Below are 11,791 nucleotides of genomic sequence, written 5' to 3'. Positions count from 1 at the left end.
GCACCCAAAACTGTTCTCCTGGTGCGGGGTCAAATGAGGTGGTGCCATCTCTCCAGCTCTCTGGTGTCGTCGCCCGCTGGGAAGAGAGGCACGTGCACTGCGCTCCTCTTGCTCGGCTTCTCCCGGGGCAAGCCCGACTCTGCTCCGAGCCGCTGCGTTTTCAAGACCCGGCGCCGTTGGCGGAAGGACGGCCCCTCCATTCCCCGGCTGCGGCTGCTCGGGAAAGTCCATTCGAGCCGCGCTCACAGCCGATTGGCCTTGACTTGCAAAAGACGGGCCGCCGGCGCTCCGCTCTTGCCGTTTCCTGCGAGAAGGAGGCCCGCACGTTGAGCTATCGCCCGGCCCCGAAAAAGCGAGCAAGCCCCGAACGAGGCCGGCCCGCTTGCAGAGGCTTCCCGGAGCCTTTCGAGGAGCAGGTGGGTCTCTCAGCCATCCCTCCCGGGCTCAGGAGCGGAGCTACGGAGAGCCGGCGTTTGGGGGCTCTGCTGCCGATCGGGTCAGGGAGAATCGGGGGAGTTGCATGAATGAAGCCATCGCCCCATTTCGCCGTTGCAGCCTAACCGGGGGGGGGGGGGGCGGGGGAGAGAAGGGAAGGGGGGAGAAATCCGGGCTGCTAAACGCTCCCTCTTTATTCTTCTCGCCCTTCCAAGCAAAGATGAATCCGGAGATCGCAGCTGATTTGCAATCTCCAGGGTAAACCCCACACCCTTCAGGTGCTCCCTCCCGGCTCCTTTTAAATTTGAAGCCTTGAGCAGCGGTGGGATTTCGGGCGACCGGTTGACCTTCTTCTAGAATACTGCAGGCTTGCGGTCAGCTGGGAGTCGCAGAAGTTTTATTGAAATCAGGGCTGAGTCTCCTTCAATCCTATAGAGAATCAGCAGATCAGTGTTTCAGACACTGATCTACTGATTCTTCCCATACTAATCCCCAGGGTCTTGTTGCTGCCTCTCAGCACCCCCTACCCATATTGCTTGGAGCTGACACTGAAGACCTCACTGGGTTCATCGGAGGAGCACATGTTGAGTGTACTGAAACTGGGAGATGTCACTCAGGCTTGTGTTATTTATTTATTTACTTATTTAACCCTTCTTTACTCTTTACCCAAGAGGCCGCTCTAGTTGCTGCTAAAGATTGGAGGGTGGATTTCAAGGCAGCATCTCGGTTTCAGAAAGGAGGAGCCAACTGACCTTCCTCTCAAATAGGCCAGGCTTGCAATCTGGGAGTCGCCGGGATTTCATTGTGCTAATATCACCTCTGTGGGCTTCAGGTTTGACTCATCTCTTGAATTAAATTATTTTCTTTGGCTGTTTTTTTTTTTTTTTTACAGATTGAGAACCTTCAGACTGGCAAGTTTTACTGAAATCACGGGTGAGGCTTCTTCAATCTTGTAAAAAGTTTAACTACAAGTTCAAAGTTTTGTAAAAAGAATTTTGGAATATGCAGCAAACAGACGATTATTGTTGGCTTTAGAAAGTTTTAAAGGATTAAGGGCTCAGATGGACTTGATTTAAGACTTGGAAGCTAACTGAAAAGATCCTTTCTGGTGGGAAAATCTCCTTGTTTATACTTTGCAATGGATAAGAGGACTTGGGTGGTTGGTCACTAGAGGCCACCTCAAAGAAATGTTTGATGAATGGGTGCAAGACGTCTTAGAGCTATTTAACTTCATATTAGAATCAGACGGTGTTATTGAAGATGGACAAGCCCCACTGAATAAAACTGAAATTGACTTACAGGTGGATTTAAAAATTACAATCCAAAGGGGGGGGGAGAGAGAGAGAGAGAGAGAGAATGGATTTACAAATGAAAGTGGATGTTGATTTAAAAATTTTAAAAGTTATACAAATAATAAATCAGAAGAGTGATGTGAATGATTTTCCCCTGGGTCTTTGAGATTTGGCAGCCTGGAAGGAATACCTCTAGCCTTCCTTATTTTATCCCGTTTTGTCAATAATGCCCATACAAAAGGAGGGCTCTTCTTATATGTCACAGAGGTGGCTAGAAAATTAGAGAGTACCTGCACAGAGCCAAGGAAGGCCTTTTAATATTTTGCAGGTTCATTCTGATTGCAGGTCAGTTCTGCATGGAGTTCTCCATAGGTCGAAAACAACTTCTGGATCATCTACGGTGGTGTGTCCCAACTGGGGAACTTGGAGATGTGTGGACTTCATCTTCTAGAACTCCCCAGTCAAGAATTCTGGGAGCTGAAGTCCATACAACTCCATGTTGCCCAGGATGGAAAGAGTGATCTACTGATTCTTTCCATAGTGACCGAAGAGGCCATTTTGAAGAACTGACACCTGAACAGTAGAAAGATGGCATCTGAACAAACTGCTGAGAGAGGCCTTTTGGAGGTCAAAACTCCCCTTGCATTAGACACAGGTAATAGCAGTTTCACTTGACGTATTAGACCCCAAGGTCTTGTTGCTACCTCTCAGCACCCCCTACCCATATTGGTTGGAGCTGTCACTGAAGATCTTACTGGGTTCAAGGCATTGGCTGGACTTGGAGGAGTGTACTGAAACTGGGAGGTGTCACTCAGGCTTGTGTTATTTATTTATTTATTTATTTGTTTGTTTGTTTAACCCTTCTTTACTCTTTACCCAAGAGGCTGCTCCACTTGCTGCTAAAGGTTGGAGGGTGGATAGCAAGACAGCATCTCAGTTTCAGAAAGGAGGAGGGGCAATACTAGGAGATGGGGTGAGGAGGCTTTTCCTGGCAATGACGAAGGATGCCCAACAGCTCCAGAAGGAGTGCTATCAAACTCTCTTCATAGTATGTTCTGTGGAGGAACATCTGAGTTAGACATTAACGGGGCCAGCGTGCAAAGACTTTCGGAAGGGCATGGCAGGGGCATAGGGCGTTACTTGGATCGGGCCCAAGGGCATTCCTCAGCAAGGTGAGGTTCAGATATGTTGGGACTGCATCTCCCAGAATTCCTAGCCAGTGTGACTGCTGATAGAGAATCCTGGGAACAGCAGTCTATACGGATCTGAACGGCACCCCACTGGGGAACCTTATGTTAGGCCAGGTCAAAGTCTCGTTCATGCCCAGCCTGAATAGCCAGTTCTGCTCCTCCCACCCCCCGCAAGGTCCAACCCTTCCCAAAGCTTTGCTACCCTTTTTTAACCTCTGTCTGCCTCCTGATGTTGTGAGTGCTCCATCCCTGGAGGTCTTCAGGGAAAGACGGGAGAGGCTTTGTCCAGAACGGGATGAGGATTCCTGCTCCAGGCAGGGGCTGGACGAGAAGACCTCCACGGTCCCCTTCCTCCCCAATGATCCCGTGACTCTAAATCCCCCTCCCGGTGGGGGTTTCCACCTGACAGCCTGGCTTGAAGTTTCTTAGGACGCACGACAGCCTCGTCCTAAGCTGTCCTCGGAGCCCTTGATGATTTCAGTTTTCATCTTCCCTTTCTGCTCTAGACAACAGCAAGGACAGCAGATGGTCAAAAATGAAAAATATTTGTATTCCCCTTGCTGTTGGTGTTGCTGTTGGTGTTGCTATTGGTGTTGCTGTTGGTGTTGCTATTGCATTTCCCACTGGTAAGTTATCCAGATCCTAATCCTGCATGCAAGTTTATTCTTTTATTTGCAGTGTTTTGCATTCCTGTCCTATATGTTTTTCCTGGGGGGTCAGAGCAGCCAGGGTGGGGAAGGGGTTGGACTGGCCCTGGGGAGGCCCAGGTTCTCGTCCCCCCTCAGCCACAGAAGCTCCCTGGAGGTCTCTGGCCCTTTTGCCTTCTCTCTCAGCCCAGCCTACCTTGCAGGGTTGCTGAGGAGAAAAATGGGACCTTGACCGCCTAAAGAAAAAGGAGGAAATAAATCTAACCGATGAAACGAGTCAATACATGGGGGTCTCCCCTCCCTTACTTCATTTGCACAAGAGCAACCCTTTGAAGGAGGCTCTGCAGAGAAGGAGAGAGGATGAGAGGGGGACGGGAGAATTATACTGGGTTTGTAGTCCGCAAATGCTGGAAATGTTGGCACGGCCCCCATCCCAATTTGGAGGCTGGAAGCACAGGACCTCATTAGAGAAACAAAACTTCTCCCTCCCTCCCCATTCCCAAGGAGGCAGAAACAGAGAAGAGCCGGCCTTTTTCACATCTGTGACCTGATCCACTGACTTTCCAGCCCCTTAGTCCCCATTGCAGACTTTGGTCCCCTCCCCGAAAGATCCGTCTGCTCCTTACCCACCGAAAGCTTGCTCATTTCTGCTCTCGTGCAGATTCCCAGCTATTCCTTCTCGTTCCCCGTCCCCATTTGCTACTAGTTAACTCAGGAGAGCGTTTGCAGATCACGATCTGTTTTGTTTCTTTAGTAAATCGGAAAAAACAAGATGAGTGTCAGTTGGCAGCCTCTGAGCACAGAAGACACCCATGCCCACCTGGTTGGATTTGGTACAACGGGAGGTGCTACTACTATTCAGTTGAAGAAAGAAACTGGGCTGCCAGTCAAGACTTTTGCTCTTCCTACAATGCTTCCCTGGCTATTATTGAAAAGGAAGAAATGGTAAGAGATCAAAATATCCTACTGGACTGGTGAGAGGTTCAGGATGGCGCTTATCTCACGTAGGGTCCACACCCACCAATTCTACTTGCAGGGCGTTGATTACATAAAATATCTTGGTTTTCTTTACAGAAGAAAGACCGTCGTCTATTGCTTTCTAATTTACAGTCAGTGTCTCTATCCTATGTCTACTACAGGTAGACCTCATATAACGACTGTTCTGTTTAGCGACTGTTAAAAGTTACAATGGCACTGAAAAAGTAACTTTACCATGTGTAGTAAAGTAACTTGCCATTTGTGCACTTCAGAGCCGGCTTCTGACAAGCAGAGTCAGTGGAGAAATTACAAGTCGTGGATATGTGATGTTGCACTTAATGACCATGGGTGATTCACTTAGCGATGGAGGCGGAAGTGAGGTCGTACGTCCGTCAAGGTCACATGATGTCTCACGTAACTGCCACATGGCTTAGTGAGGGAGTTGCCAGTCCCAGTTGTGGTTGTTAAGCGAGGACTCCCTGTATTTCTATAGGCTACCTTGAAGTGTTGTTATTCTATTTCCTTTATTTACCTCTATTCTGACTTCTGTTTTACTACCTTCCTAAGTCCTACCTGCCTGACTTTTATTCTTTACTATCGAGGCAAGCTTCAGCTTTGTCTTAACTCTGTCCCGGTCCTGCACTGCCCACCAGCAAGTCCTTCTCCCTTAACTCTCTCCACTGTTGGCGGCCTCAGCTGGACTCGGCCATCGTGGTGGTGGAACTGCTCTGCCGTTGCTCGACACCCCCCCCCCAGGGTCAGTCTGGGAGCGCCGGCTCTTGCTTCACCCGGCTCTTCTGACTCACCCTGCCGGGTGGCTTTTCCAGCTTTGCCTCTCGTCTGGCATCCTGGCTCGACTCCTCCTTTGGCCTGCTCTGAGCTGAGCCTTCCTTGCACCGCTTGGTGTTGTGGAAGACAGTCCTGGCTACTGCTAGAGCCCCAGTTGCTGGCCCTCTTAAGCTACTTGCCACCCAACCTCCTCCGGCCTTACGAGGCTCTTTCACCATGTCTTCTTCTCCTTGGGCTTCAGCGTCTGCCTGGTGCCACCTACATGGGATACCAAGGGCAGGGAGCTTCACCGCTTCCTCTCTTTCTTCTTCTTCCGGCCTGGTCCCCTCTTGGGACACAGCCCATCGCTGCCAGTCTTTCTGCCACCCTGCAACGTCCAGAGGACTTTCCCCACTTGGGCCAACTGTGGCCCCACCCCCATGGCCCCTGCTTCTCCCAGCTTTGCCTGGCTCTGCTGCGATTCAGCTTCTCTGGACTCTGCCTCCCCTCCCCTCTTCTGCTGAAGAGGAACTCTTCAGCAGCCCTGCGTAGCACAAGCACACACATCACATCACACACCCTTGTGTGCTGCCGGCTGCAGGTTCCCCTCTCCCACCGGGTCTTTGGGCTTCGCCCTGTCATTTCTTTCAGACTCATTTGTCCAGAGTTCCTCTTTCCAGCTCTTTTCTTCTTTAGCTCTTTCACTTTTCATCTTCTGTCTTCTGGAAATGAGTCCAGCAAACAAGGCAGCCCCTCCTTTTTGAAGGAGCTGCATCTCTTTTAAAGGGAATGGCTCCCTTTTCTCCTGGGTGGGACCCTTCTTAACCTTTCAGGGGAAAGGAAGTGGCAGGAAACAGCACAGTCATTTTTGACTCCAGCCATCCTCTCACAGGATTTATTGAAATCATTTATATCAGGGCCGGTAAGTTCTCTGATTCGACTCTAAAAAGGTGCTTTGGGGCACACGGGGGCATGAACGCAGCGCCTCTCTGCAACTCTTTAAAACAGCTGCATCTTTTCCTGAGATCAGAGGGCAGGAGTTGCTTTAAACAGCTGAAGACTGGTGATGAATGTATGTTCTGATTTTATAAATGTAAAGGTTACATTGGAAGGGGATGGGAGATGAGATAATATTGGTCCCTATCTGTCCTCAGCTGATGCCTTTTGTACAGAATGACCTTGGCCATCCTGACTAGATGTGATGGAATGGAATTATGAAGGCCAAGCTCAGGGAGACAAACATTTTCTTAGCTGGCCAGAGCCACGTGAGAGGAACAAGAGGATGAGACTGGCAGCTGTCTGAGGAATTCACACTGTTGTGGCTGGAGGACTTTGGGAACTGGGGTTTTAGTCTGGGAAGATTCTTGCTAGAGGTTGTAGCTAATAAACATAGCTGGACCGAATTGGCATTGTCTCTTGGAGTTCCTTGGGCTAGGCCTGACACTAGCTTTGATCAGCCTTTCTGCAGAGAGGATCCTGGGGTTGTGCGAGGGATCACGACTCTCTCGCACAATGCTGGCACTTGCCGTGGTGGGAATTTGCATGCCCTGCGGCTCAGCTGCTGGCCAGGCACTTTGCTGTTGTTGTAAACATTGTGGAACATGGATTGTGTAGATGCGAAGAACATGGTATTGTGAAGCTTTAATATTGTTTGCAATTTTCATGCATGGGTTTTCTGAGGCTTGAAAATTATTTCAAGGGTTCCTCCAGGGTAAAAACTATTATAGAATTATTGGCCAAGTCTAAATAACTGTGATTGGATTATTGAGGAAATAGTAAAAGGTTAAAAATGCCTGCACTTGGGGCCTATCAATATTTCAAAGTAGTGTAAGATTTACCTTTTATTCTCTCAAAAGGAATTTGTGCTGCGTCACAAAGGCATCGCTCCCCACTGGATTGGCTTCAGACGAGACCCAAAGCAGCCCTGGAAATGGACCGATGGAAACAGTTCAACGTGAGTCTCCTTTTTCTCTTATGTCTTCACTCGGGGAACTCTATACCAGCCAAATGCCGAAAGGAAGTGGCTTGCAGTTTCTTGATCATTCGGGGCACCCTGAAGCAGCCGGATATAGGCAGGTTTATGGCCTCCAGATGGACTTCAGCTCCCATCAGCCGTGAGCAGCGAGGGCGAGTGAGTTGTAGCTCAGCATTGCTGGGAAACTCCAGGTTGGCTACTCCCAAACTAGCCCATTCATATGTGGGTCCGCTGCTATCTGCTTATCACCCACCCAACCTTTGCTTCGCCCACTGGCGAATTATGTTAGATCCACTCACGCTTGACCCGGCAGAAAACACTACCAGCATGAAATTGGGGCCCCCACTGCTGCCCCTCTCCTCCTCTGGTCCGAGTCGTTGTGCTTGCCTGACTTTCCTCCAAGACGTGGGCGGGGAAATAGATTTGGAAGACCTTGGGACTGCCCTTGGCTGTTGCTGGAATAAAGGGGCAACTGGGCCCCCCGTCTAAGGATGGCTGACGCCTGTCTTGCTCATGGGTGGGGGTGAGAGGAAAGCCTCGCCATGGGGAGAGGGCAGGGGAGAGAGGTTGCTAGGGCAAGGTGATGCCCTGGTTAGATGCCAGTGGGGACCCAGCTTTTCACTCTTGTCCTGGTGTTGCAGGTTGGAGGTCATCGGTGATGGAGGGGACTGTGCCTTTCTGAATGGCGATGCCACAGCAAGCTCTTCAAGGTGCAGCACAGCCCATCACTGGATATGCAGCAAACCTGATGAATTCACACGTCCAAAGATGGTTTGACAACATATGGGTTCCAATCTACTCAGCTGAAATGATCTGTAATTTGGCTGCAGTAACGGGTGGACTTGAGATGCCGAGAACGGTAAATGACATCCGCCTTTGCACAGCCTATTTGGTGGACCAGCTGCTCTCCTTCGTAGAAGGGAAGGCCCTTCAGAAGACACTCATGCCATACTCACCCACAGTTTGACTACTACAGTGGGCTCTACATGGGGTGCCCTTGAACACTACTTGGAAGTTTCAACTTATGCAGAACGCTGTGGCACAGGCAGTGATGGGCATGACTTGGTATACCTGGGTGATACCCTGTTTTTGATACTTTTTATTCTGTTTTTATTATTAGATTCTTATTCTTAATACATTACAATGTTGGCACCCAGAGTTGTAGCAATTGGGGGAGCCTATAAATCCAAAAAATGAACAAATCTATTAGGCCTGACATTACAGTAACTGGCTGTTTCTTTTCATATTGGCAAAAAATCATATGGCCAGTTTTCAACACTGTGGTGAGCTCTGGATCTTCTAGACCAAGGTCTTGAAAAGGTGGCTTGCAAACCACTACTTGTATATCTGTTTTTTAAAGTCTTCCTTTGTATTTTAACACAACGGCCTAAGAAATGCATTTTACATGGGGCTGCCCTTGAAGAGTATCTGGAAGCTTCAGCTGGTGCAGAATGCAGCGGGTGGGCAGTTACGTGTGCCTCTAGAACAGCACATGGCACGCCTCTGCTCCACGAGTTGCATTGGTTGCCAGTCTGCTTCCGGGCCCAATCCAAGGTGCTGATGTTGACCGTTAAAGCCCTTCATGGCATGAGGCCAGGTTATCTGAGGGACTGCCTCTCCCCGATTACATCGGCCTGTCCCACCAGATCTGGCACAGAAGGCATGCTGCGGGTCCCCTCTGTGAGGGAGCTACACTTGGCGGGTCCCAAGAGGTGGGAGTTTTTCTGCCCGCCTTGTGGGACCTTCTCCCCCCAGAAGTGAGGTCTGCTCCATCCCTGTTGATGTTCCGGAAGTCCCTCAAGACCTGGTTATGTCATCAGGCCTGGGGTCTCAGGGGACTGGTGAGTTCCTGACGTGGCTCCGTTACTGCTGCTAACATCTCTTCTCTCTTATGCCTTGTGACTTTCAAATTTTTTAATAATGACTGTTTTTATACGTTTACTTTTGTATCGTTTTGTTGTATCTTGCCCAGACTCACTTTTCATGAGATGGGCAGCCCTATCAATTTAATATACAAACAAACAAACAAACAAACAAACAGCATCTTGAAAAACATGGCAATCATTTTATTTTACATCCCATCACAGTGACATACGTGGTTCTCTCCTGGCTACTCTGATTCTTATATTTTTAAGAAAAAAAATACAGGAAAGAACTGCAAAAATGAACGAATTACTTTTTCCAGCATGAGAAAGACTGGTTTTTCCATCACAATATTTTTTTAACAAATCTTTTGAGTGACGTGATCTGCAGTGACCATAGATTTGAATGGGCTGGATTGAAGATAATTGCTGGAATCAGGAAAAAAGTAATGTAAATCTAGGCTGTTGTGTCTGTCAACACATGTTAGGAAGGAAGACACAGACTATTTAGAAGGTCACAATACAAGAAAGTTTGAATGACTACTGTTGTGAAAACAGCCCCCCTTGCCAAAAAAACCCCAAGACACTCAAAAAGCCAGGCAATATTTGATTTTAAGGCTGTGCCTGCTGGATGGAGGACATGAGGACAAAAAGGAATACATTAGGTTGATTACACTTGAAGCAGAAAGTTAAAAGGACTACAGGTAGTCCTCGTTTAGCAACCACAATTGGGACTGGCAACTCAGTCATTAAGCAAAGCGGTCACTAAGTGAAACTGTGTGCTTGTGATTATACTTCAGCCTTCCTTGGTATTACAGGCCTGCGAAGTTCGTAAATGCGAGAATTGATTGCAAAGTTACTTTTTTGTCATTGTCGTAACTGTGAACAGTCACTTGGGGAGGTAGATAAGAAGAAAGCAAGTTCTTAAGGAAAAAAAAAAAGGACCTGAACCAGAAAAAGGAAGTTGGGCCTGAGCACATGGAAGCCCTCACCCCAATCCCATCCACTTGTAAATCAACCCAGCAAGGACTTTTGGGGATAAAAGGGGTCCCAAAGCCTGCCCACTCTGAGTCATCTGAGTCACCTTTGGATCCAGACCTGGCGGCTTCCGTCCCTCTAGCTAGTGCCTGGCAGCCTAGTTGGGAAGGTTGGGTAAGTGTGGATGAGCGTGTGTGTGTGTGTATGAGAAAGAGCAAATGTACCTTGCAACCAGTACAGTTTTGCTGTTACTTTAAATTCATTGGGTCTCCATGTGTTACAAAGAACCTAGTGTTCCTCAGTGTTAGGTTGGAAGTGATTTGTGTGTATCCCTAATTATTTCCCAGCTGTTGAGCAGGTCTATCTTCTCCAGCCGCACCTGTCTGGAAAACCCAGGTAGAAAGCAAGGGGGGCTGACAAGATCCGCGTGCCTCAACAGGCTGTGAGTGTGTGAGTGTGATGGGATGGAATTATGAAGGCCAGGCTCAGGGAGAAAAACATTTTCTTTCATCTCCTGAGGTGCAAGGGAAAGATAAGAGGATGAGACTGGCACCTCCCTGAGGAATTCACACTGTTGTGGCTGGCATTACTTGGGAGCTGGGGTTTCAGTCTGGGAAGATTCTGGCTAGAGGTTGTAGCCAATAAACATTGCTGGACTGAATTTACATGGTCTCCTGGAGTTCCTTGGGCTAGGCCTGACAGTGAGTGATTTGTGTGTATCCCTAATTCTTTCCCGGCTGTTGACCAGGGCTGTGTGTCTGTCTGCTCCAGCCGCACCTGTCTGCAAAACCCAGGTAGAAAGCAAGGGGGGCGGACAAGATCCGCGTGCCTCGACAGGCTGTGAGTGTGTGAGTGAGTGACCATAAGCCGAACCTGGGAGCGGCGTGTGTAACAGACCCTTTCCCTGGAATGCTTTGATAAGCTATTGAACTGACCTCCTTGTTATATTTCACACTTGCAGTATCCTTCCTGATAGTATCGACATTTGCAATAAGCAGCAATGTTTCCATGGCGATCTCTTCCTTCTCCCTAGAAGGAGAACCGTCTGGTTCATGTTCCTTGTCTCTGGTCCAAGGTCACAGTGTTAGGTATTCGGTTATCCAAATACACTGCTGTCTCTAAGACTGATACCCGTCAATGGGTGCATGTATTTCCAGATGAGGTGTGAAATATTCGATTTGTGGCAGACATCAAATGATACCGCCAGAGAAGACAAGGAATGCAGTGAGATAAATTGGGATGAAGGTAGTGGTTGAAGCAAGGTTATCTGAGGATCATCATGGTCAATGCAGGCGGTCTTATAATTTATTTATTCATTCAATGATTATCTTGCTTTTCATCCAGGAGCTCAAGGTGGTGTAACAGGGCTTTCTCTTCTTATTTTTCTACACAACAACTACCCTGTGAGGTAGGCTGGGCCAAGGGAGAGTAGTCCAAAGTCACCCGGGGAGCTTCTGTGGTTAAGGCAGGGACTGGAACCCGGTCTCTGGCTTCTAGTCCAGCCCTTCAACCCCCAAACTACACTGTTTCTCCAAAACTCACTTGGAGATTCTCCCCCCGGGATTAAGTCCCTGTGCTGGAAACGTGATGCACAAGAGGCAGACGGTTTTGCAAAATGCCATTTTTTTATCTAGAAAAAACACAGGCATATGTGCCCCGTTGTCCT

General features: G+C 48.6%; 1 protein-coding gene across 1 annotated transcript; it reads left to right on the top strand.

Annotated features, from left to right (window-relative positions):
* The first annotated feature begins 228 nt into the window (after positions 1-228).
* Positions 229-9,983, top strand: LOC148216794 (C-type lectin domain family 2 member D-like). The gene is made up of 7 exons (XM_088134632.1): positions 229-416; positions 1,328-1,368; positions 2,269-2,382; positions 3,424-3,543; positions 4,319-4,509; positions 7,167-7,264; positions 7,927-9,983. The coding sequence occupies exons 3-7, from the start codon at positions 2,316-2,318 to the stop codon at positions 8,060-8,062; spliced, it is 612 nt and encodes a 203-aa protein (XP_087990758.1). The 5' UTR covers positions 229-416; positions 1,328-1,368; positions 2,269-2,315; the 3' UTR covers positions 8,063-9,983.
* Positions 9,984-11,791: the final 1,808 nt, after the last annotated feature.

The sequence above is a fragment of the Python bivittatus genome, unplaced genomic scaffold, assembly GCF_059951505.1.
Source record: "Python bivittatus isolate LINGU-HERP-01145 unplaced genomic scaffold, Pbiv_v1 ctg000080_np1212, whole genome shotgun sequence".
Lineage (NCBI taxonomy): Eukaryota > Metazoa > Chordata > Lepidosauria > Squamata > Pythonidae > Python > Python bivittatus.
The sequence above is the reverse complement of the archived record's forward strand: the minus strand, read 5'-3'. Positions and strand labels throughout refer to the sequence as shown.